The 25207-nt window shown below is 64.7% G+C and overlaps 2 protein-coding genes across 4 annotated transcripts; one reads left to right on the top strand and one right to left on the bottom strand.

Moving 5' to 3' along the window:
* Window positions 1–937: 937 nt before the first annotated feature.
* Window positions 938–9735, bottom strand: LOC112544112 (heat shock cognate 71 kDa protein-like). Of its 3 annotated transcripts, none has more exons than XM_075907081.2 (9): window positions 9584–9735; window positions 6302–6511; window positions 5818–6023; window positions 5254–5406; window positions 3627–4182; window positions 2800–3002; window positions 2299–2497; window positions 1919–2151; window positions 938–1341 (listed from the first exon to the last, which is right to left on the bottom strand). In XM_075907081.2, the coding sequence occupies exons 2-9, from the start codon at window positions 6504–6506 to the stop codon at window positions 1159–1161; spliced, it is 1938 nt and encodes a 645-aa protein (XP_075763196.1). In that variant the 5' UTR covers window positions 6507–6511; window positions 9584–9735; the 3' UTR covers window positions 938–1158. The 3 variants fall into 3 exon arrangements, with proteins under 3 accessions (XP_075763196.1, XP_075763197.1, XP_089628553.1); XM_075907082.2 differs by lacking the exon at window positions 9584–9735 and adding an exon at window positions 7717–7986; XM_089772427.1 differs by lacking the exon at window positions 9584–9735 and adding an exon at window positions 7622–7642.
* A 3676-nt stretch (window positions 9736–13411) lies between these two features.
* LOC142819508 (interferon-inducible GTPase 5-like) lies at window positions 13412–17424 on the top strand. Its single transcript, XM_075907224.2, has 2 exons — window positions 13412–13582; window positions 14470–17424. The coding sequence occupies exons 1-2, from the start codon at window positions 13578–13580 to the stop codon at window positions 15704–15706; spliced, it is 1242 nt and encodes a 413-aa protein (XP_075763339.2). The 5' UTR covers window positions 13412–13577; the 3' UTR covers window positions 15707–17424.
* The last annotated feature ends 7783 nt before the right edge of the window (window positions 17425–25207 follow it).

Genomic DNA, 25207 nt, shown 5'->3' with positions numbered 1-25207 from the left:
ATTCCTGCCTTCAGGGCAGCTCTCTTGTGGGGGGGGGGGGAGCCCTCAGACCCCAGGCTTGGGAAGGGTCTCCCCTGCGTTTAGCAGGAGCCTGAGTGCAAGGACCCCAGCAGGAGCCTCGAGGGAGGAAGGAACAAGGCCGGCCGGCCCGGCCCACCCCTCCTGTGGCCTGGGGCAAACGGCAGCGTGGCCCCCGGACCAGCACGTAGGGTGAGACGTAGACCCGCTCCCACGGCAGCAAAGGCACTTGCCTTGGGTAACAAGCCGAGAGAGCGGGAGCGTGGGCCCCAGTAACCGAGGGGCCGGCCCTGGGCAGAGTATCTGCTCCGTGGAGCTGTGGGGCTCGGTAGCCGAGCTTGCCCGGGGCGGAGCTGTACGCAGTGGCTGAGTGACCCGCTTGGGGGGGGTGCCCCAGCTCTGTGCCGTGGCAGGGGGACAGCCGAGCGCCAGGCCCAGCAGGACGTGGTAGGGTGGAGGGGGGAGGGGCCCCCTGGCTGATCCAGCCTGGCCCCCATGGGAGGCAGAAGGTGCAAGGCGAGCTTCGCAGCCCCCCCCCCCCCCCGTGGCTCCTCGGAGGTAACCGCTCCACCCGGCAGGCGGCCTGCAGAGGTAACTGCTCTACTACTGCTGCTGCCCCAGGGCTGGGAGCGCTCTCAGCCTGGCCCAGAGAACTCGCTCCTGCCCCGGGCACAAGGGTGGGAGCTCTCCGGGCCGGGTTACGGGCTGAGAAGGCAGACGGGCCGGGAGCAGAGGGGGAGGAGAGCTGGGGATTTCCACGTGGCTAGCACTGGAGAACCCTCCCAGCCCGCAACTTGTCCCGGGGCAAGTTACTCTGCCGGTTACTTGAACCCTCATTTACACGTCCCCCCTGCTGTCCCCCCCCTCTCAGCTCCCAGCCCCCCCGGGGTCCCCCCAATAACGAGGCAGGGCCGCCCCGCCCATTAAACGTTCACAATAATTTATTCTGAGCCGAGAGCCGGATTCTCAGGGCAGTGGCAGGGGAGGGGTCAGAGCCCCCCTCCAAGCAAGGGCTGGCTGGGGGGGGGGGTCCCCGCCGGAGCAGAGGCTCATGGGAAAGCCGTGGGGAAGCCAGCCCCTTCCCCGTGGATGTGCGCTGTGTGGGGACCTGGGGGGGGAGGGGGGGCTCCGTGGCGGGTCTCAATCCACCTCCTCGATGGTGGGTCCGGAGGAGCCGCCCCCTGCCCCGCCGGCCCCAGGGAACCCCCCGGGCATCCCCCCGGGCATCCCGCCGCCGGCGCCCTGGTACAGCTTGGTGATGATGGGGTTGCAGAGGTTCTGCAGCTCCTTCTGCTGGTGCTCGTATTCCTCCTTCTCCGCCGTCTGGGGGGGGGGGGGACTATTAACACCTTGTATGCCACCTCTGCCCCCCTCTGGCGGGCAACCACCCAGGCTCCATAGAGGGGGGCACCCCTCAACCATTGCTCCCTGGGGCCCCTCAAAGTGGGTGGGGCTGGGCATCGCTCCAAGGGTGGGGGGCCCCAGCTCCTCTCCTCTGCCCCCCAGGGAGGAGACTGCAAGGAGCCAGGGGAGCTGCTGAGGGCTCCCAGGCCCTGTTTGCCCCCCCCCCACTCCTGTGACAGCCCCCCCCCCATCCCTGTAAGGTCCCTGCAGTGGCTGGAGCCAGGCCCAGCTCTCTGCCGCCCCCTGCTGGGAGAGGTGCCCAGGTGCAGGCACAGGCCTTCCCAGCTGCTGCAGGAGGGAGGGCCCCGCCCCCAGGATAACTATGGGGGGACCCCCAATTCTACCCCCAACTCTGGCAGGGAAGTGGGGTCTAGTGGTTAGAGCGGGGGGAGATGGCACCCAGGACTGCTGGGTTCTCTGCCCCCTCCCACACTATGTACCTCCAGCCACGCCTGGCCCCCCACTCCTCCCGCCCCCCATTCCAGCCCCCCCTCACCTGGTTCCGGTCCAGCCAGTTGATGACCTCATTGCACTTGTCCAGGATCTTCTGCTTGTCCTCGGGCGCCAGCTTGTCCCTCAGCTTCTCGTCCTCGGCCGTGCTCTTCATGTTGAAGGCCAGCGACTCCAGCGAGTTCTTGGCCGCGATCTTCTCCCGCTGCACCTCGTCCTCCGCCTTGTACTGCTCCGCCTCCTGCACCATGCGCTCGATCTCCTCCTTGCTCAGCCGGCCTGGCGGGCAGAGAGCGGCTCAGCACGCGGCCCCGCACGCCTGGCTTCTCCCGCCGGCTCGGGGAGCGGGGGCTAGTGGGTGGAGCTGGGAGCCAGGACTGGCTCTGGGGTCTAGTGGTCAGAGCCGGGCGGGGGCGGGGTTCTTACCCTTGTCGTTGGTGATGGTGATTTTGTTCTCCTTGCCCGTGCTCTTGTCCACGGCCGAGACGTTGAGGATGCCGTTGGCGTCGATGTCGAAGGTCACCTCGATCTGGGGCACCCCGCGGGGGGCGGGCGGGATGCCCGTCAGCTCAAACTTGCCCAGCAGGTTGTTGTCTTTGGTCATGGCGCGCTCGCCCTCGAAGACCTGCGGGGGCGCCAGGCTGGGGTTGGCAGGGAACCAGGGGCACCAGCCGGTGGGTGGGGAGGGGGAGGGGAGGCGTGTGTCCCTGGGGTTCCCCGTCTCCTGGCCACGCCCAGCCCCCCCTCACTGGGGGGTCCCTCCTTGGTATCACCATGGGCTCATCTCTGAGCACCCTGGCCCCACAGCTCGGTACCCCCTTGCCCCATCCCCACCCCTCTGAACGCAGCTGGGCACCGCTCGGCCGTGTGCCCTGGTCTGCACCTTTCCCCAGGGCCCCCGGCCTGCGCCCCCCGGCCTGCCCCCACCTGGATGAGCACGCCGGGCTGGTTGTCGGAGTAGGTGGTGAAGGTCTGGGTCTGCTTGGTGGGGATGGTGGTGTTGCGTTTGATCAGGGCCGTCATGACGCCGCCGGCCGTCTCGATGCCCAGCGACAGCGGGGTCACGTCCAGCAGCAGCAGGTCCTGCACGTTCTCCGACTTGTCGCCCGACAGGATGGCTGCCTGGACGGCTGGGGGGAGGGGGTCAGCTAGGCACCGGGAACCCCCAACCCGGGCCAGCCGCACCCCCGGTGTCCCTCATGCCAGCCCTGCGTGGCTGGGTACAGGCAAGCGAGTCAGGGCCTTGTTTGGCTGATATATGCGCCCACGTTGCTTGCATAATTTAAGCCCAAGACACCTTATTTGCATAATTTATGCCGGGGGGGGTCACTCACAGAACTGCCCTGCCCCACTGCGCACAGACCCCGGACACTATGAATCCTGCACTGAAGCCGCTCGCCCCATGGCCTGTGCCCCAGGGCGGGGAGAAGGGGCCTGAAATTGGGGGGTCGCCTCACCCTCTGCGGAAGGGGATCCCTCCTCTAGAGCTGGGAGCCAGCCCCTCTCCCGGCCCCATCACCAGAGCCGGCCCCATCACCCCACTGCCTCCCCAGAGCCGACCCCATCACCCCACTGCACTCCTGCCCCTCTGACCCTGCCTGGTCACTGCTCCTCCGAGACCCCCCCCAACTAATCCCTCATGCACCCCCACCCCGTCGATGCCCCCGCCACACCTCATATCATTGGGCCCTTCCTCTCCCCCGCCCCGAGCCCGTAGCCGCCGTCTGACCCTTCCCTCCACTGCTCCCCCTCACCGGCGCCGTAGGCCACGGCCTCGTCCGGGTTGATGCTCTTGTTCAGCTCCCGCCCGTTGAAGAAATCCTGCAGCAGCTTCTGGATCTTGGGGATGCGGGTGGAGCCGCCGACCAGCACCACGTCGTGCACCTGGGCCTTGTCCAGCTTGGCGTCGCGCAGCGCCTTCTCCACCGGCTCCAGCGTGCCGCGGAACAGGTCGGCGTTGAGCTCCTCGAAGCGGGCCCGCGTGATGGCCGTGTAGAAGTCCACGCCCTCGTAGAGCGAGTCGATCTCAATGGAGGCCTGGGTGGAGGAGCTGAGGGTGCGCTTGGCCCGCTCGCAGGCCGTGCGCAGGCGCCGCACCGCCCGCTTGCTGCCCGTCACGTCCTTCTTGTGCTTGCGCTTGAACTCTGCCACCAGGTGGTTGACCATGCGGTTGTCGAAGTCCTCGCCCCCCAGGTGGGTGTCGCCCGCCGTGGACTTCACCTCGAAGATCCCGTCCTCGATGGTCAGGATGGAGACGTCGAAGGTGCCGCCGCCCAGGTCGAAGATCAGCACGTTGCGCTCCCCGCCCACCTGTGGGGGAGGAAGGGGCAGGAGATGGAGCGTGGCAGAGGGGCAGGGACCCCCGGCTGGCCCTCCCCTACCAGAGCTAGGGCAAGGCCTTGGCTCTCCCCCTCCTCCCCCGAGCTAGCCTGCCAGATTCTCCTCCCCACGCCCCACAGCCAGGCTCCGCCCCCCAGGTTCCTTCCTGCCCCCCCCCATCTTTCCCCTGTGGCCAGCTGGTCCTGGATCAGCATTCCCTGTGGGGCAAGGTCCCCATATCCCAACCACCACATCCCAGGGGAACCCGCGCTGGGCGCCCCCTGGAGGGGCAAGGTCCCCTTATCCCATCCCCCCCTCCCAGGGGAACCAGTGCTGGGCGCCCCCTGGAGGGGCAAGGTCCCCTTATCCCATCCCCCCCTCCCAGGGGAACCCGCGCTGGGCGCCCCCTGGAGGGGCAAGGTCGCCTTATCCCATCCCCCCCCTCCCAGGGGAACCCGCGCTGGGCACCCCCTGGAGGGGCAAGGTCCCCTTATCCCATCCCCCCCTCCCAGGGGAACCCGCGCTGGGCGCCCCCTGGAGGGGCAAGGTCCCCGTATCCCATCCCCCCCTCCCAGGGGAACCCGCGCTGGGCGCCCCCTGGAGGGGCAAGGTCCCCTTATCCCATCCCCCCCCTCCCAGGGGAACCCGCGCTGGGCGCCCCCTGGAGGGGCAAGGTCCCCGTATCCCATCCCCCCCTCCCAGGGGAACCCGCGCTGGGCGCCCCCTGGAGGGGCAAGGTCCCCTTATCCCATCCCCCCCTCCCAGGGGAACCCGCGCTGGGCACCCCCTGGAGGGGCAAGGTCCCCGTATCCCATCCCCCCTCTCAGGGGAACCCACGCTGGGCGCCCCCTGGAGGGGCAAGGTCCCCTTATCCCATCCCCCCCTCCCAGGGGAACCCGCGCTGGGCGCCCCCTGGAGGGGCAAGGTCCCCTTATCCCATCCCCCCATCCCAGGGGAACCCGCGCTGGGCGCCCCCTGGAGGGGCAAGGTCGCCTTATCCCATCCCCCCCCCCAGGGGAACCTGCGCTGGGCGCCCCCTGGAGGCCCCTGCTCCCCGCCCACCTTCTTGTCCAGCCCGTAGGCGATGGCGGCGGCCGTGGGCTCGTTGATGATGCGCAGCACGTTGAGGCCGGCGATGGTGCCGGCGTCCTTGGTGGCCTGGCGCTGGGAGTCATTGAAATAGGCTGGCACCGTGATGACAGCGTTGGTGACCGTCTGTGGGGGGAGGGGAAGGTCAGAGCAGGCTGGGGCACCCCTCCAAGGGTGTGCGGGGGAGAAGCTCCCTTTGTAGCCCTGCTGCTCCGGAGGGTAACGATCCACTACTGCTGGCGGCTAACGGAGCCCCGGCTGCAGGGACAGCCCGGCCTGCAAGGTAACTGGTCAGCAGGCCCCTGCGTGTGGGCACCGGACACTGCTCTAACCACTAGACCCCACTTCCCTCCTGGAACTAGGGATAGAACCCAGGAATCCTGGCTCCCAGCCCCCTCCGCCCCCCCCCCACTTTGACTTGCTCAACCCTTCCACCTCCTGGCCCTGCCCCTCCCCAGTTCATCTGGCCCCGCCCCCCTCGCTCGCCTGGCCCCGCCCCCCAGATCCACCGGCTCACCTGGGCCCCCCAGCGCTCACCTTGCCCAGGTAGGCCTCGGCGATCTCCTTCATCTTGGTGAGCACCATGGAGGAGATCTCCTCGGCGTAGAAGGTCTTGGTCTCGCCCTTGTACTCCACCTGCACCTTGGGCCGGCCCCCGTCGTTGATCACCTGGAAGGGCCAGTGCTTCATGTCCGACTGCACCACCGGGTCGTCGAAGCGCCGGCCAATCAGACGCTTGGCATCTGGGGGGTGAACGGGCACACGGGGAGGGGGGTCAGTGGGAGACAGGTGGGGAATATCCAGGGGCCCCCCCTCCAAGGGACAGGCTACCTCTGCCCCCCAGGGTCCTCCCCTCTGCCCCCTTCCCGGGGCTCCACGCTCCTCCCTGACGGGCCCCCAACAGAGCGGTTTCTGCAGAGGGACCCGCCCTGCCGGATGAGACCCCGTCAACTCGTTCCACACAGGGACGGAGGGGGAAGGCCCGGAGCAGCGCCCCCTGCAGGCCAGGCCCCGCGCTCACCAAAGACGGTGTTGGTGGGGTTCATGGCCACCTGGTTCTTGGCGGCGTCGCCGATGAGGCGCTCGGTGTCGGTGAAGGCCACGTAGCTGGGCGTGGTGCGGTTGCCCTGGTCGTTGGCGATGATCTCCACCTTGCCATGCTGGAACACGCCCACGCAGGAGTAGGTGGTGCCCAGGTCGATGCCCACGGCTTGGCCCTTCGACATCTTGGCTGCAAAGGGGGGGGGGGGGCGGAGAGGGCGTCAAACAGGACCCAGGAGTCCTGGCTCCCATCCCCCACTGCTCTAACCACTAGACACCACTCCCTCCCCAGAGCCAGAGAAGAACCAAGGAGTCCTGGCTCCCAGCCCCTGCTGCTCTAACCACTAGACACCACTCCCTCCCCAGAGCCAGAGAAGAACCAAGGAGTCCTGGCTCCCAGCCCCACTGCTCTAACCACTAGACCCCACTCCCTCCCCAGAGCCAGAGAAGAACCAAGGAGTCCTGGCTCCCAGCCCCCGCTGCTCTAACCACTAGACACCACTCCCTCCCCAGAGCCAGAGAAGAACCAAGGAGTCCTGGCTCCCAGCCCCTGCTGCTCTAACCACTGGACCCCACTCCCTCCCCAGAGCCAGAGAAGAACCAAGGAGTCCTGGCTCCCAGCCCCTGCTGCTCTAACCACTAGACCCCACTCCCTCCCCAGAGCCAGAGATAGAACCAAGGAGTCCTGGCTCCCAGCCCCTGCTGCTCTAACCACTAGACCCCACTCCCTCCCCAGAGCCAGAGATAAAACCAAGGAGTCCTGGCTCCCAGCCCCTGCTGCTCTAACCACTAGACCCCACTCCCTCCCCAGAGCCAGAGAAGAACCAAGGAGTCCTGGCTCCCAGCCCCCGCTGCTCTAACCACTAGACCCCACTCCCTCCCCGGAGCCAGAGAAGAACCAAGGAGTCCTGGCTCCCAGCCCCCGCTGCTCTAACCACTAGACCCCACTCCCTCCCCGGAGCCAGAGAAGAACCAAGGAGTCCTGGCTCCCAGCCCCTGCTGCTCTAACCACTAGACCCCACTCCCTCCCCAGAGGGGAGATACGGAACCCTCCGACGTCAGTTTTCTGGCCCGCACACAACCCCCCTGGGCCAGGCTCTCGTGCTGCCGGAGTGACTGCCCAACGCCAGCCCCGCTGCCCGAGAAATGCCCGGGGACAGGAGCCGAGTCTCCGCAGCGGCAGTGAAACAGTTAACGTCTCGCCCCCCGGGGCCAGAGAACAGGAGTGACAGAGCAGGCGGGTAACAGGGTCCCAGCCCAAGCCCCGAGTAGCCAGAGGCCCTGCCCCCAGTTCCCGCACATAGGCAGCCCCCCCCCTTCCTCCACGCCTGGAGAGGGGCTGAGCTCCGGGTGTCCGTCTGCCTGGAGTGACCCTTCCCCAGCCCGCGCCCTCACCGGGCCTTCTAGAAACACGGCCCTCGCTGGCCCCTTGCCCGAGGGGCGGCCGCCTCAGTGCCCAGCCAATCGCAGGGCCTGCCCCCCAGCCCAGCCATGGGGCAGCGCTGCCAGCTGGCAGGGGGACAGGGCGTTTACACAACAGGGCTCAGAGCCCTCCAAGCTCAGGCTAGGGGGGTACACCCCCACTTCCCTGGGGGGCCTTGCAGGTCCCAGGTACAGCCCCTCCCCAAAGCTCAGCCAGGCCTGCCTGCCCCCTCTGCTCTAGCCACTAGTCCCCGCTTCCCTCCCAGGGACCCCGGAGCCCTGGCTCTAGCTGACCCCCTCCCGCAGATCAACTGCCACAGAACTTTACACAATTGAATTAAAACTGTGCCCCCGCCAGGCCCCGGCCAGGCCCCGGCCCCAAACGCAGGGCCGGCCGGTCACTAGAGGAGCCGCTTGCTTGCCACTCGCCGCCGGAGTTAGGACCCGAGTTACGTACCCTCCTGCGCCCAGGGCGGAGCGCTAACAGCTCTGGGGTCCCGGCTCACAGCCCCGCCCCAGCCATGCCCTTGGCCGTCCTCAGGCGCTGGCTCTGGGGAGTGCCAGGCACGGGCAGTGCAGAACGTAGCCCCCAATGTCCAAACAGATCCAGTGTGACCCCCGCAGTCCTGGCTCCACGTCCGCCCTGTTCTAACCACTAGACCCCTCTTCCCCATGCAAACCAGGCACAGAAGCCCTAACACAGCCCAGCTCAGGAGAGTGGGGTGCAGAGATTAGAGCAGGGGAGCGCTGGCAGCCAGGACTCCTGGGTTCTCCCCCCAGCTCTGGGGAGGGGGTGCTTGCAATGCAGCAAGCTGAGCAGCATGTGGGGGGCCCCACGTGGCTGGATCCTATTTACAGCCTCCGCCCCAGACAGGGCTGGCGCGACTGGCGCGCAGATAAGCCAGGGCGGATGTTTGTGGTGCTGAGTTTTGCTTCGCTGGACCGTTACAGCCAGAGACACCGCCCGGACCGGCCTGCTCCCAGCGGGGTGCTGAGCTGGGCCCCAAACCTGCCCCCCAGCGGGACCGCCCTGCCAGCACCCAGGCTGCGTTAGCTGCTGCGCCAGCCCAGGGACTCTTTGCTACCCGGCAAGGAGAGGCGGATTGGATCTGGGGAGCGGGGGAGGCTGGTGGGGGGGAAGTTTGAAGCAGTTTGGCCCAGGGGCTCTGTCGACAGGGCACCCCCATGGCAGCCCCCCCCCGGATCTGCAGGTCTTGCTCTGCAGCCTCTGAAATGCTCAGATGAGGCAGATTCCCCAACTACACCCCAAATGCCCCCTGCACCCCAGGTCTTTGCACAATAGGGGCAGCTCTCGTGCAGGCTGCCTCCTGCCCCTGAAACCAGAGCCTCCCCCCATCCTCAACCTCTCCCCAAGAGGGGAGGAAGTTAGTTTAGCTACAAGGCTGGGGGGGGGCAGGGGTAACTCCTATTTACTAGGACCCCTCAGACTGCAGCACCCCAAGGGTTACAACTCCAGAGGCATGTGCAGGCCGCACCCCAAGAAGAGTGGGCAGGGGAGAGCCAGGGGCTGGCTGGCCTTAAGGGGGAGCAGAGCCCCCCACCAGACAGGGACTGCCAGGGGACCGGGCGCTGTGCCAGGGGCTGCCAGCCAGCGGCTATTTATGGGGGTGACGCTACAGTCCCATATATGGCCAGGCTCCCACTGGGGCCCCCTTCCTTGCCCCCGGCAGGCAAGTCATTAGCCCTGTTGGGACAGGGAAACTGAGGCACGGCAGGGGCTCCCCCCAGCTATTTCGCAGCAGAGCCGGAGCGAGCCAGGCTGCAGCGTCCCCCCCCCCAGCCCGGGAGGAAGGAGGAGACATGCCCGGGCTCCCGCTACCTTTGCGCGGCGGCTCCGTGCGCGCTGCAGGCTCCGTGCGCCCCGCGGTGACTGCGCTGCGCCCCGGCCCCCGGCGCCCCCCCCCCCCGCTATATACGGGTCCGCCCCCCCCGCCGCCGCCCCTTGCAGAAGCTTCTGGACTTGGCCGCCTGCCTGGGCCAATCGGGGCCGGGCCGGGCCGCGCCGTCACCGCCCGGGGTGTGGGGGGGGCAGCTGCCGGAATTGGCATCGGGCTGGGCGCGTTGCGCGGGGTCCTGGCCTGAGCCCCCCGCCCCGCAGCCCGCCAGGGCTATTTCGGGACTAGGCAGGTGTCCCACGGGGGAGAGGGAGACAGCTCCCCCCGCTTTGGTGTGGGGGTGGCTCGTGGGGAGGGAGGGCTCGGGTGCCCCCAGGAGAAAGGAGCCCCCTTCCCAGCTCATGTGCCCCCCATACCCCCAACGCCCTCAGAGCCCCGGGTCAAATACCCCTCCCCAGCCAGTGTGCCCCCTGCACCCCGACACCCCCCAGAGCCCCTGGCTAAATGCCCCTTCCCAGCCAGTGTGTCCCACTGCACCCCAGCCCCCCAGATCCCCTGGCCAAATACCCCTCCCAACCAGTGTGCCCCCCATGCCCCACCCCCACAGCCCCTGGCCAAATACCCCTCCCAACCAGTGTGCCCCCCATGCCCCACCCCCAGAGCTCCTGGCCAAATACCTCTTCCCAGCCAGTGTGTCCCACTGCACCCCAGCCCCCCCAGATCCCTTGGCCAAATACCCCTCCCAACCAGTGTGCCCCCCATGCCCCACCCCCAGATCCCCTGGCCAAATACCCCTCCCAACCAGTGTGCCCCCCATGCCCCACCCCCAGATCCCCTGGCCAAATACCCCTCCCAACCAGTGTGCCCCCCATGCCCCACCCCCAGATCCCCTGGCCAAATACCCCTCCCAACCAGTGTGCCCCCCATGCCCCACCCCCAGATCCCCTGGCCAAATACCCCTCCCAACCAGTGTGCCCCCCATGCCCCACCCCCAGAGCCCCTGGCCAAATACCTCTTCCCAGCCAGTGTGTCCCACTGCACCCCAGCCCCCCCAGATCCCCTGGCCAAATACCCCTCCCAACCAGTGTGCCCCCCCATGCCCCACCCCCAGGGCTCCTGGCCAAATACCCCTCCCCAGCCAGTGTGCCCCCCCGCATACCAGCACCCCTGGCCCCCCATGGAATCACAGCACCACAGAGCCCCATGGTGAGAGGGGACGCAAGGCCGGTCCAGGCCAAGCCCTGCCCGGAGGGATTTGCGGGCTCTGACCCATCGGAGACAGCTAAGGGCCGGGTGGCCTGTGGCTCTCCCGGCAGGGAGCTGTCCTGAGATTTCACCCCAGCGGCGTGTGAGCCCCGCGCCCCTTGTCCTGCCCTCTCAGGCGGGAGAAAGCAGCCTCTCTCCCTCCCTCTGTTTGCGGGCACCTGGCAGGCGCCTGAACCGCAGCCCTGTCCCCCCACAGTTGCCGCCTTTCCAAAGGGAGCTCCCCCCTTCCCGTTTGCCGGGCCTTGGCACGTGCCGCTGGGGCCTCTCCGGGTTCTCGGCCTCCTTGCGCTGTGGCGGGGACCCAGACGGCCCAGCCAGCGCGGCACAGCGGGGCCCGCCTGCCCATGGCCTGTGCCAATTGGTGCTTGCATCTGTGCAGCTGGCAGCCACACTGGCTCCTGCGTCGCCCCCTGCTGTCCAGGCTGGGACCCACCCGGCTCCCTGGCCCTGCTATGCCGGCTCAGCGGCTCCCTGGCCCTGCAGCCACCCCACTCATGCAGCAGCGGAGCCGAGCGGAGCCCACGCGGGACGTCCCTGCAAAGCCCCCTTTCCCCCGGGCACATCCTGGCTGGTTGCGGCTGGGTAACCGGGTCCGTACCCACGTTGTGGCTTTTCCCTCGCCAGAGGCCACAGAATCGGTGTGTGGGGCTTCAGTCTGCCGCTGTGGTGTGGGCACCAGGTTCGGGGTTTTGGGTGGTGCCCAGATTGCTTTGGGGGGCTCTGTGCATCAGGAGGATGTGGGATTCAGGGTGGTCTGAGCAGTTCGTGGGGGCCTGGTGCCGGCAGCAGTGAGCTGGCCCCCAGTGTCACCTGGGGGAAAGGGAGCGTGGGTGGGACGGGGCAGGCCAGGGGGGAGGACTAGGGGAGGGCAGAGCAGGCTGCACTGGGGCTGGGTCACTCCTTCCTGCCGGTGCCAGGATCCCCCAGGCCAAGCATTGGAGGGGCTGGGCCCAGGTTCCTGAATGGTGGCGCACAGGCCCCAGGAAACCCGCCACCTATGGGGGAGCAGCAGTCAGCCCCACCAGGAGCCCCGGGCTGGAGCAGCGGCTGGTGGTCGGTAGGTCCCAGTCGGCCCCGCCCCCCGGGGTATTTTTGGTAGCGATAGGCTCAGGTCAGGGCTCCTTCCGCCTGCGTTTGTTTCGTGCCCGGGCCCTGACTTGGACTGGAAAAGCTCAGACACAATGTTCACTGTGGCCGCGTGGGGCGGGGTCAGACACTCGGCTGCTGCAGCGTTAGCCCCCGTGTGCCCCCAACCCGGCCCTGCAAGGAGGATCCTAGTAACTCCCTGCCGGGGGGCAGCCTCCGTCCCCAGGGACCCCCACGCTGACTGTCCCACTCTGCTGCGAGCAGCTCCCCAGCATGGAAGGTCAGACTGGTCTGTAGTATCCTGGCTCTGTGGGGTGCTGCCTTAACCCTCCCCAGCCGCCAGGGACCCCCTCCCCAGCCAGGATCCCCTCCAACCCAGCTAGGGACCGACTCCCCCAGCCAGGGAACCCCGGGGGACCCACCTCCCCCGTCAGATACACACGCAGCCAGGGAACCCCCAGGGACTTCCCTCCCCAGCCAGGGAGCCCCCGGATGGTGACCAGATGGGGAGGGGCTCAGCCGGGGTCTCCCAGGCAGCTCCACCCCCAGGTTGGCTCACACCCCTCCCCCGGCCAATCAGAGGCACCTTTGGAAGAGCTCAGCCAATGGGATGGGAGCTGCCCCCCCCCCAGCCCCGACATGCTGGGTCCATCACATCCGTTTGCCTGGCATCCTCCTCCTCGTCCCCCCCCCCCATGGTACTCATGACATGGGGAGCGAGTAGCCCCCAGCCCTGCCAGTGCCCCTCACTCCTGAGCTGCAGTCGCAGCCCTGCCCCCAGCTCTGCCCTGCCCCAAGATCTGCCCCCCAGCCCTGCCCCCAACTCTGCCCCCAGCCCTGCCCTGCCCCCCAGCTCTGCCCCCAGCCCTGCCCCCAGCCCTGCCCTGCCCCCCAGCTCTGCCCCCAGCCCTGCCCCCCAGACCTGCCCTGCCCCAAGATCTGCCCCCCAGCCCTGCCCCCAACTCTGCCCCCAGCCCTGCCCTGCCCCCCAGCCCTGCCCCCAGCCCTGCCCCCAGCCCTGCCCTGCCCCCCAGCTCTGCCCCCAGCCCTGCCCCCCAGACCTGCCCTGCCCCAAGATCTGCCCCCCAGCCCTGCCCCCAACTCTGCCCCCAGCCCTGCCCTGCCCCCCAGCTCTGCCCCCAGCCCTGCCCCCAGCCCTGCCCTGCCCCCCAGCTCTGCCCCCAGCCCTGCCCCCAGACCTGCCCTGCCCCAAGATCTGCCCCCCAGCCCTGCCCCCAACTCTGCCCCCAGCCCTGCCCTGCCCCCCAGCCCTGCCCCCAGCCCTGCCCTGCCCCCAACTCTGCCCCCAGCCCTGCCCTGCCCCCCAGCCCTGCCCCCAACTCTGCCCCCAGCCCTGCCCTGCCCCCCAGCCCTGCCCCCAGCCCTGCCCTGCCCCCAGCTCTGCCCCCAGCCCTGCCCGTGCCCCTCACTCCGGCCCGCCCCAGCCAGCCCCGCAGAGCCGGGGGGCGGGGGCCGGGGGCCGGGCGCGGTGCCCCCCTGGCTGCTGGCCCGGTGCTGACGCGCAGGCTGCTCTTAGCCCCGCCTGGGCTCCTCCCCGGCTGCGGGGCCTTTCGGTTTCTGCCGCCCGGGAGCGACGCGGCCCCGAGCTCCGGGGCTCCTGGCAAGATGCTGTGAGTGGGGAGCGGGTCCCCTGGGGTCTGTCCCTGGGCCCAGGAGGGGAGTGGGGCCGAGCGGTTAGAGCGGGGGGCTGGGAGCCGGGACTCCTGGGGTCTGTCCCTGGGCCCAGGAGGGGAGTGGGGCCGAGCGGTTAGAGCGGGGGCTGGGAGCCGGGACTCCTGGGGTCTGTCCCTGGGCCCAGGAGGGGAGTGGGGCCGAGCGGTTAGAGCGGGGGGGGGGGGGGCTGGGACTTGTAGGTTGTTTCCCTGGATCCAGGAAGAGAGTGCGGGCTAGTGATTAGAGCGGGGGGAGCTGGGAGCCAGGACTCGTAGGTTGTTTCCCTGCATCCAGAAGGGGAGTGGGGGCGAGTGGTTAGAGGGGGGAGGGGCTGGGAGCGGGGACTCGGGGGGGGGGGGGGGTAGTAGGTTGTTTCCCTGGATCCAGAAGGGGAGTGGGGACTAGTGATTAGAGGGGGGGGGCTGGGAGCGGAGGGGCTGGGAGCCGGGACTCCTGGGGTCTCTCCCTAGATCCAGGAGGGGAGTGGGGACTAGTGATTACAGCGGGGGGGAGGGGGGGGGCAGGGAGCCGGGACTAGTAGGTTGTTTCCCTGGATCCAGAAGGGGAGTGGGGGCTAGCGGTTAGAGCTGGGGGGCTGGGAGCCGGGACTCCTGGGTTGTTTCCCTGGATCCAGAAGGGAAGTGGGGGCTAGCGGTTAGAGCAGGGGGGCAGGGAGCCGGGACTCCTGGGTTGTTTCCCTGGATCCAGGAGGGGAGTGGGGGCGAGCGGTTAGAGCTGGGGGGCTGGGAGCCAGGACTCCTGGGTTGTTTCCCTGGATCCAGGAAGGGTGTGGGCACTGGTGGGAGCCGAAGGGGAAAACCCTTCAGCCCTCCCTGTTTTCCAGCTCCTCCGCCATGCAGAGCTTGGAGCTGCGGGAGCAGGACCTGGCTGAGATGAGCTCCCTGGTCCAATCCCGCGTAGTTCTGGAGGTTTCCAGCCAGCTCCAATCCCTGCTGGACTCGCTGGACTCTGCCCCCTTGGACATCGCCGTGACGGGCGAATCTGGCGCCGGCAAATCCACCTTGGTCAACGCCCTGCGGGGCCTGAGCGACTCGGACCCCCACGCAGCCCCTACCGGCGTCGTCGAAACCACCGGCCAGCCCACCCCCTACGCCCACCCCGGCCTCCCCAGCGTCCGGCTCTGGGACCTCCCCGGCACCGGCACCCCCAGCTTCCGGGCCGAGCGGTACCTGGAGCAGGTGGGGCTGGAGCAGTACGATTTCTTCCTGCTGGTGGCTTCGGAGCGGTTCCGCGAGAGCCACGCCCAGCTGGCCCAGGCCCTGGCTGCTGCAGGCAGGCGCTTCTACTTCATCCGCACCAAGGTGGACCAGGACCTGCAGGCGTCCCAGCGCCGCCGGCCGGCCCGCTTCCAGGAGGAGCGGGTGCTGGCCGAGATCCGTGCGGACTGCGCCCGCCAGCTGGAGAAGGACGGGGCGGCTGCCCCCCGGGTTTTCCTGCTCTCCGGCTTCCAGCTGCATCGCTACGACTTCCCGCGGCTGCAGGCCACGCTGGCGGAGGAGCTGGACGGGCACAAGCGCCACGCGCTGCTGCTGGCCCTGCCCGCCCTCTCGGGTGAGGCCGTGCGGCGCAGGAAGGAGGCGCTGCAGCGCCAGGCCTGGAAGAAGGCCCTGCTGGCGGCCTTGGTGTCGGCGTTGCCCGGGCTCCCGCTGCAGCTCAACGTGCCCATGCTGATGGAGACGCTGGGCTCCTATCGCCGCAGCTTCGGCCTGGACGAGGAGTCGCTGGGGGTGCTGGCCCGGGCGGGCGCCGCCTCCCCCCAGCGGCTGCAGGCCCAGGTGCGCTCGGCGCTGGGCCGGGAGATGTCCCCGGCGGCCGTGCGGAACGTGCTGAGCCAGGCCGCGCTGTGTGGGCAGGCGGCCGCCCGGCTGGCCCGCGCCCGCCTGCCGCTGCTGGAGAACCTGGTGGCCGGCGGGATCTCCTTTGTGGCCGCCTACGCCCTGCTGCACAGCGCCCTGGAGGGCTTTGCCAGCGACGCCCAGCGGGTACTGGAGGCCGCCTATGGGACGTGGGAGGAGGGGGGGGCGTGGGACCCCCCTGAGCCTGGGTTCTTCTATGACTGAGAGAGGGACCCTGCCGTGGGAGGGGGGCTGCAGGGGCGTTCGTGCCCTGCCCCCTCGATCCCCACTTTGCATCCATCTGTGTCCATTCGCCCGGACCCACGGGGCTCCGTTAGCAGAGCGATAACTCCCCCGTCCCCACGCCAGCTCTGTGGGGTGCCTGGGGCTGGAAGGACACCGGTGGAGCCAGCTAGCTCCCGGGCCCCTCGTCCTCCTGGAGAGCCAGGTGCATTGTGGGTAGCCTGGATGAGGCGCATGCTGGCTCTCGACCATGGCTGGGCGCCAGCAGAGTGTTGAGGGAGGAGGGGGGCCAGGGTGGCGTGGGGATAGGGAGCATGGGGGGCCGCTGTCTTGCATTGACAGGACAGGCACCACGTGTTCCTCATGAAGAGCTCTGGGTGGGTGGGTGGGTGGGTGTCTCCCTCCAGCTGCAGCCTGGGATTGGGCAAACCAGGACCTGGTGTACAAGTCACATTTTGGCCAATGCAGACGCACCACTGGGGGCCGGGAAGAACCCACTTCCCTGGGCCCTGGGCCTCGGCCGACAGACACCCAGTGAAGATGCCCGCGGGCTGACGCGGGGAGTGGCGTTCCCATGGCGATGGCCAGCCTCTTCCATTGCTGGTGGTTGTGTCTGCGTGCCAGGGCTAGGCCGGCAGAGCTACAGTGGTGACGTGAGGGCGCCATGGGGTAGCCATGGCCCAGTGTGGAAGGGCAGGTGAAGGAGAGTCCAGGAGGCAGAGCTGGTCGGGAATGTCCCAGCTGAGCGTCCTCGTGGAGAAAGGTCTTTTGTCAGAATCGGAACAGTCAGCAGGAAACTGCGATATGATTGTGCTTCAGGCTAAACCACGCGGGGGAGGGGGGGAATACGAACATTTGGCTCTTTGGTTTGGAAATTTGTCTCTCAGTTAATAGTTTTTAAATTTGTAACAATTTGTAGATGGTCAAAATTGGAAGGAAATGTTTTGGTTTGGCCGAATTTTATTCTATTGGATTTTTTTTTTCATTTTTCATTTTTCATTTTGGAAAGCAAGCTTTAGATTTCATTGTGTTTTATTTCTCTGGATTTGTTACATGTTAAACAGATAATTTTGGAAGGCAACGTTTGCGTGATGCAGGATATTTTTTGCTTTTTTCTTTTAATTTAAAAATAGCAATATCAGAGGGAAACAACTGGATTTTATCTTATTGCACTTTTTATTATATTAACTTTTTAAAATGTTGTTAAAGTCAAAATCAGAAAGAAACATTTGGATTTGTATTGGATTTTATCCGATTTTATTTTATACCCATTGATGATATTGGGTTTTATTTTCATTACTCAACAATTTTGCTTCCTGGGGAAATTTTAGAATTGACTTTTGGTTTGCACCCTGTTTCAGAACAGCACCAAATTTCAAAACGTCCGTATTTCCCATGGAGCAGAAATTCTGACTTTGGGCAGGTTCTGTTAAGGAAGCAGTCTTGGCCATGGACTCAGAGACACCAGAGGGAGACCTACACAAAGGCCGCGTCCCTCTCACTGGGCTGAGAATTGGGGACATCTTCCAACATGTGATATGACTTGCACCCCTAATCCAGATGTCAGAGCCCAAATTCAGAGCCGTAGCACAGTTAACCCCTGGAGCTCTCTTGTTACGGTAGCCGGACAGGACTTACAAAATAGCCCGTTATTTTTGTGAAGCAAGGATGTTTATTAAATAAAGCTTCTACTTTTTCCAGATGTTTCTCGAGGCCCCCGTTTTTCTCAGACACTGCTGACTTTGCTGTGCCACACAGGATCCAGAATGGCAGGCCTGCAAAACCGCCCGATTTTCCAAGCGATAAGGCAGAGAATGCAAACCAAAGCCAAGGGAATGCTTGTCAGTGTGACTGGCCTGTGGAACTCACCGCCACATGATGTGAAAAGTTCTGGACAAGGAACTTATTTAGTTTTAAGACAGCGCTTGATAAATTTATGCGTGGAGTAGTGTGACAGGGTGGGCCTGTGATGACGGCAGGCTGGAACGGGCCGTGCCTTGTGTTCCGATCCTCATGCTTCAGGGCATCTGCTTTTTGTGGTCGGGAAGGAAATCCTCCCCCCGCTATGTATTCTGGAGTTTTTCCCCCTCTTCCTTCCTCTGCAGCATCAGAGATCGGCCAGAGTGGGAGAAGGGGCATTGAGTGGCGCTCTGAGCTGAGCTGGACCAGTGACTCCATGCTCACACCCCTTCCTTGGGAAGGAATCCCCCCCCTCCCCGGCTGCAGTTTGGCAGAGACCCTGGATGGACAGGGGGCAAATTCCCCATCCCAGTAGCATGTTCTGGGGACCATCTGCTGGGCTCCTCTGTCTCAGGCTTTGGTGACACCTCCTGGTCCGTGCCCGTGGCCACGACAGACTGATCTTTGGGCTAATCCGGGAGGTGGGGCTGGGCTGGGCTGGGGTCTGTGCTGTGCAGGGCGTCAGAGTGGCTGATCCAACAGGACACCCGGAGTTAGAGCAGCTCCGGTGCCAGGGGCCTGCGAGGGCCCTGCCTGCCCTGCATGTCCAGGTTTTGTATCGATCCGGGCACTGCCACGGCAGTTTTCTGCAACCAGCCCCCGCTCCCTCGCTGCAGCTCAAGCCCCTGGCTGTCGTCCTGCTTTCAGCAGCCCCCGTGGGGAGCAACCCCTTCCCTGCAGCCTGCTCTCAGGGCCCCTGGGTCTCTTCCCTGCACCGACCTGGCCTCCATCTCAGCGTCTCCTCTCACGCTGGGTTCTATCGTTTCTCGCTGTCCGTGGGACCCCCCGCCCTGCGCCCCTCTCCCAGGGCCCTGGCCAGGATGGGCCACGCGAGTGGGCCCTGACTTCAGGTAGGCAGCAATGAGGAGGTCCCCTCGTCCCCTCCAGCCGGCCATGGGGAAGGGAGGGGAGATAGGCTGGCCAGGGGCCGTGTAAAAAGAGGGGTCCATAAATAGCTGTGGTTCTGCATTCCCCACCTGGCACCTGGGGGTCTGCCCTGCTCCATCCCACCCTCCTGCTCTGAGGGGGTTGGGGTGCTGAGGGTTGCCCCGTCTCCAGTGCCCCAGCCACGAAGCAGGATCAGGGACTCGCCCCCAAGCCCTGCCTGCCCGGTGCTCCTGCCGGGGAGCGGGTCAGAGCAGGGGCTTGCAACCCCCAACTCTGCTTGGTGGCAGGAACACCAGGGGAGCAGAGCAGGGTGACCCCTGGCCCTACTCCTCTGCTTGGCTGGGGCTAGCCCCTGGGTCTGGGCGGGAGCAGAGGTAGGAGGGAGGTGGGTGGATCCCTGGGCGGATCCCTGGGTGGCTACATCCCAGTTGCCCCTAAAGTGCAGCCCCCAGAACAGGGCCAGTTCTCCAGCTGGGGCCTGTCGGTGCCCAGAGCCAGAGAGCGACCCCCGTGTCTGACCCGTGCCCCTCCCGGTGCCAGCCAGAGCCACAGCAGCCTCTGTGGCAGCCGCTTCCCCCCTTGGCTCCCGCTCGGCTTGTGATCGGCTCTGGCCGGTCCAGCTCCTCTGGCCACTCCCTGCCAGGCGGGAGCGCAGGTCGCTCCACTCGCTCTTCTCGGAGCCCTTTGCAGTAGCTTGGGGCTGGCGGGCCCCAGTGGGGCCACATGCAGCGCAAACGGCCCCTGAGCCCATCGGGGGGCTCCCAGGGGAGCCAGAAGCAGGCGAGCTGCGGGGGAACCTGAGCCCCCCGGGGTCTGTGCGGGGAACAGAACGTCAGCCTCGCCCAGGAGATGCGGCCCCGACCAGTGGCTGGGAGCGGAGGCTGGATCAGTGTGGGCCGGATGCATCTGTAGAATCAGGAGCGGCGGGTCTCCGCAGTAGGGGGAAGAGACGGGGGCTCAGCCTCTGCTACCCTCGCCTGCCCAGAGCAGGGCGGCTGCCAGACTTCGCCTGGCCCTGGTGGGAAGGGGCTTTGGGCAGATGGGTGGGGGAGGTGCCCCCAGCCCCACCCCAGCTCTCAGCACTGCCTGGGGCTCCGGAGGTGAGTTAAAGGGATGGCGGCCAGGAACCCCGGGATCTTACATCGCCAGGCTCTGAGGCAGCTGCCTCCCGTGCCCCAAGGCCCTGCCCTTGCACCCTCCCCCCAAAAGTGACAGGGCTCGGCCTGGGGGCTGGGCGGGCACTCAGCACTGGTGACCTAGGGGTCAGACCAGCTGGTGGCTCAGCACAGCTGGGGGCGAGGAGGCTGGAAGGGGGGGACGCGGGTTGAAAGGGATGCCGGGGGGCTAGCCCCCCACGGCTGGCAGATCTGCACTGGGAAGGCCTGTGGGGCAGGTCTCGGGCCCACGCTGCCCTGGCAGTCAGATGGGGTGGCCGCACACGGGCCTGGGGAGGTTAGATCTCCGGAGCCAGGCCCGGGAGCAGACCGGCCGTGGGTGGGCATGGGACGCTCGGCGCACTGGGCCCGCTGCATGCCAGCTGGCCACCAGAGGGCGCTGGGACTCCACGGGACAGTGGGAGACGGACCCCCCAGTTCCCAGGGGTTTGCAAACTGGCCTGAGGCTACAATTCCCGCTTGGGCAATTGTATCCCCATCCCCTGACCTGGCCCCCGCGGGCCCTGGGGCCCTTGCTGAGCATTGGCTTCTGGGCACGGCGGATGTCAGCCTGGGACCTGGCCCCACCTCGCCGGCCGCGCCAGGGGGTGAAACGGCTTCTCCCAAAGTAGGGGGTGAATGGGGTTTAGGGGTGAATGGGGTTTAAGGGCCCTGTGCTCGCCAGGGTCGCAGGACTCCTGGGTTCCCTGCCACAGCCCGGCTGGTCGTGTCCCCTTTCCGGGCTCCGTTTCCCACCGGGGCGCAGGGGGCTTGGAGACAAACCTGGCCACAGAGCCGGAGGACAGAACAGGCTGCTCTATGCCACGTACAGGGGGGTTAGGCACACGGACGCCCCTTTCCCTGCCTGTGAGTCGGGCAAAGCTGCCGCACCCGCCAGTCCTCCAAGACTTGCAGCTGCACAGGCCGGAAGAGCCATGGTGGGGCCCACCTACTCTGGAACCAGGCCCACTCCCTCCTGGAGCCCCAGGAATTGGGGCTGAACAAACATGCGAAGCCCAGGCCTGCTCCTTAGCCGACGGGGCTTTTCTTTGTGCCGAGGGGAGAGTTGTGTGCCATGGTCAGCTCCCACGGCTGCATTTCTGCTCTAACTCCTAGGCCCTACTCCCCTTCCAGGGCTGGAAATAGAACCTGGGAGTCCTGGCTCCCAGCCTGCCCCCCAACACTCAAAGCCCACTGCTTTCCCCAGGGCTGGGAATAAGAACCCAGGAGTCCCGGCTCCCAGCCCCATGCTGTACCGGAGGGCGCCCCATGCCCTCCTGAGCCCAGGGAGTCCTGACCCCTAGTGGCAGAAAGGCCCGGGGGTCCACCCCCACGCCCTGCAGTTGTGTGGAAAAGGAAAGGAAAACAGGCCCGGACCTTGGACTCATTTGGAAACCTGGGCAAATATTGATCCTTCCCAGCCGGGAACAATGGCCTTTAAAACAATACCGGCTGGAGCCCAGGGACCATAAAAGTTAAACTGTAAAAGTAGCTGCCTCGACAATTGCAGCACCCGGCCCTTTGGTTCCCCTGGGAGGACACTGTGGCCTGGGAGTCTCGGAGCGTGTCACGAGCAAAGAGCATCAGTGGGGCCAGACCCCTGGGGGGCCACGGACCTCGGTCTGCCGGAGCCAGTGGGGTTTCCGGTACAGGCTGGACCTCCCTGGTCCGGCACTCTCAGGACCCGACTAGTCCCGGACGAGGGATTTTGCTAGACCAAGGGAGGACATTTCTGGCCCGCTTGCTGCCAGCCCCACCCCCTGCCCTGCCCTCCCATCCGGATTCCTAGCTCCTTCCAGCCCAGCTGAGCCACACGCCACCTCTCTGCCCCCCCAGCCCAGCTGAGCCCCGCTCTCTTTGCACGGGGGAGTGACACTATAAAAGATGCTGGCTCCCCCCCAGCCAGCCTGGGTCGGTTTGGAGCTGCAGGTGTCACCGGGCTCGGTGGGGCGTCTAGTGCTGATCTTTGTCGATTGTGCAGCCTCCCTGTGGTTTGGCTGGAAACATCGCTGACGGGCTTCTCACCTTGGCGTGAAGGGCACAAGGGCCCGTGCCTGCTGAGGGCATCTTGGCAAGGGGACGTTGGTCTGACGCCCCATGGAAACCCCCCTGCGGATTCCACGGCAGACATCAGGGGCTGACAAGAAGGGGTGGCCAGGCCGGGGGAAGGGGCAAAAAGCACGATGAGAAGGATCAAGGGTAGTAAATCCTGCCAGAGGGCGAGGCTGGAGAAGTGGCAGCCCTTTGGCTTAGAGCAGGGGAGGCCAACCCGCTGCTCTCGAGCCGCATGTGGCTCTTTGCTTAAAGAAATGCGGCTCTTGCTAGTTCTGAGCCGTGCACCCGGACTGCTCTGCACACGCACCCCGGCACCTGCTCACCGCCGTCCGCTCTGTGCACGCGCCTCAGCGCCTGAAGGGAGAAGCGCGTGGTGGTGGTGACAGCTCCGGGACCCAGGCATTGGGTTAGAGTGGGGGGGGGGACGTAGAGGGAGCTGGGGGTGCCTGTCTCTGGGGTAGAGAAGGGGGATTGGGCTAGAGCAGGGGGGCTGAAGCAGCTTAAACTCAAAGTCTTCATGGATGCAGAATAAGGCAGCCAACACAGATGTCATATTTAAATTCCAGGGCAAAAAAAGAATCGGCATAGTGTTTCTTTAAAGAAAATGCAAAGGCTATTGTTTGCCAGGCTGAAGCAATGATTCTGAGATACGAGTCTCTCCCGTATTGATTTTGAACCTGTCATATTTGCAGCCTGGGACAGACCTGAATTTTGAGAACTATAAAAAAGCCATAATTTCCATAAGTAACAATAAAAAATGAGGAAACCATAATAGAGATCAACAAACTGGAGTGAAACAGGCAATTTTAAATTGTGCTAATTTACCTCTCAGTTCAATTTTAAAAAACTCACAGGCCATAACAGGGCAGTAGTGTTCAATTTATACATGGTAGGGATGCTTTTTTTTTAGTGTGAGAATATTATTGTATTTTTAAAGATTTTTTTTTAGATTTGATGCTTGCTCCTTTTCAAGTTCTCTGAAGATCTATGGACTAGCTGTGAATTTTTTAAGTGACTAGAGACTTTTTTATTGGGTTTTGTCCAAAATGTCCGGTAATGTTATTTTTATCAGTACATTTTGTGTACTATATCTATAGATATATAGATATATATATATATAAATAAATATATAATACATGGCTCTTGGCACTTTATCCACAGCTGTTTTTAGCTCTTCGTCTCTAACTGGTTGGCCACCCCTGGGTTAGAGAACGACAGCAGTGGTGGGTGGGAAGGGACTCAGAGAGGACGTCATGTCCAGCTCCCGGCACTGAGCTAGGACCAACTCAACCTAGACCAGCCCTGACGGGAGTTTGTCCAACCTGGCCTTCAAACCCTCTGGAGACTGAGTCCCACAGCTGCCTTGGGAGCTGATGCTGGAGCAGAACTGCCCTGTGAGTTCGAGAGATTTCCCTGAAATTGAACCCAAATCTCCCTTGCAGAAACTACACCGAGTGCAGGGCATGCCTGCTATATATATAATTGTGCTGCGTGTTTGTGACTACATGTTAATGATCTTAACGTTAAAACAGTGATTTTAGGGCAAACAAAATGGAGTCGGCCACCATGGACTCCATCTTGGGCTTTGCCCCCCCCTCCCGGAACATGCAGCGACCGTTGGGGAACCGGTTCCAACCGGATTTTCCCGCCTTGCTGAGAGTTCCGCTCCCCTCAGGTTTCCCGCCAAAAAGCCCTTGTGAGCCTGGGAGTGAGGCCAGGCGCCGCGCCCGCCCCACAGGCAGCCAGAGCCTGGTCCCCCCCACACCCCCTGTGAGGGGAACAGGGAGAGACGCCCCATCCACCGGCCATCCCCAAGCACCATCCACTCACCCACCCACGTCCTGCACCGCCTGCGCCTCTCCTCTCCCCCCGGGGGCCCCTCGGCTGTCCTCCCCAGAGGCGCTGTGGGGCCCACGGGTAGAAGGCCCCGAGCCCCTTTCGAGCAGCAACTCCCATCAGTCACTAGAGCAGATTGTTGTACTGGGGTCGCCCTAACATGCCTTCTCTGACCTGACCGGGGCTGCCCAGCTGGGTCCGGCTTCAAGCCCTCTGAATAAGTCAGGGCATCGCTCTTTTCCTGGTTGTTTGCCTTGCTCGGATGTTGCCTCTGCCCCAAGTCCCCAGATTCTGTACCATCCCCTAATGTGCGCTGTCTTGGGTTGCTTTATACAGCCCCTCGCCACTCGGGGAAGGGAAGGGGGTTGCAAACCGCAGGGGACAGACCCTGGAGCAGAGGAACAGGGCTGTGATCGTCAGCACAGGAAAATCCGGCAGACACCCCACAATTCCCTGTGCTAACAGGCGCCCGGTGGAGCTTGGGCAGCGCCTCCCGCTTGATTGATTTTAGCAACCCCCCCCCCCCCCGCATCCTCCCTGCTGCCGGTGTCCGTGCCAGTGGGCACGGCTCCCCGTACACGCAGGAGCTGGCAATCATTAACCGGCCCACCGAGCTGATGGTGCCAGGGGCAGGCGATGAGGCAGGGTGGAGTCCAGGCACCACAGAGCTACTGGAAAATATCACAGCCCCTGCTTGGGAAGGGCTGGAAGAGGATTTTGTTATGTGCCCTGTGTGCCCTGTCTTCCAGCTGTCCAGCTGTCTGCCCCCCCTAGAGCCCCATCTGTCTGTCTATCCATCCATCTCTATGCACGTCTGTCTGTCCACCCCTTACCTCATCTTCCCATCCCCCAACATCCTCATCCTCCCCTCCCTTCCCAGACTCCCCATCCATCCGTCCATCCATCCTATCCTATCTTCTATCCATCATAGACCCCATCTGTCTGTCTATCCATCCATCTCCACACACAGCCATCTGTCCACCCCTTTCCCCACCTCATCCACCCAATCCCGACCTTCATCCCTTCCCAAACACCCCATCTGTCTGTCTATCCTGTGCTAGCCTCCATCCATCAGAGAACCCCCCATCTGTCTGTCTATGGCTACGTCTAGACTGGCATGATTTGCGGAAAAGAGTGTCGAGATTGGCATGGACACTTTTCCGCAAAAGCACTTTTTGCGGAAAAGCTTCCGTGCCAATCTAGATGCGGTTTTGTGCAAGAAAGCACCCATCGCCATTTTCGCCATCGGGGCTTTTTTGTGCAAAACAATCCCGCGTTGTCTACACTGGCCCTCTTGTGCAAAAGCATTTGTGCAAGAGGGCTTTTGCCCGAATGGGAGCAGCACAGCATTTCCGCAAGAACACTGACAATCTTACATGAGATCGTCAGTGTTCTTGTGGAAATTCAAGTGGCCAGTGTAGACAGCTGGCAAGTTTTTCCACAAAAGCAGCTGCTTTTGCAGAAAAACTTGCCAGTCTAGACACAGTCTATCTGTGCATCTCCATGAGCTTCTGTCTATCAACCCTTTCCCTCCATACCTCATCCACTATTCCCCGACATCCTCATCCCTTCCCTCCCAGACATCCCATCC

Source organism: Pelodiscus sinensis, chromosome 22 (genome assembly GCF_052426305.1).
Source record: "Pelodiscus sinensis isolate ZL-2025 chromosome 22, ASM5242630v1, whole genome shotgun sequence".
NCBI lineage: Eukaryota > Metazoa > Chordata > Testudines > Trionychidae > Pelodiscus > Pelodiscus sinensis.
The sequence above is the reverse complement of the archived record's forward strand: the minus strand, read 5'-3'. Positions and strand labels throughout refer to the sequence as shown.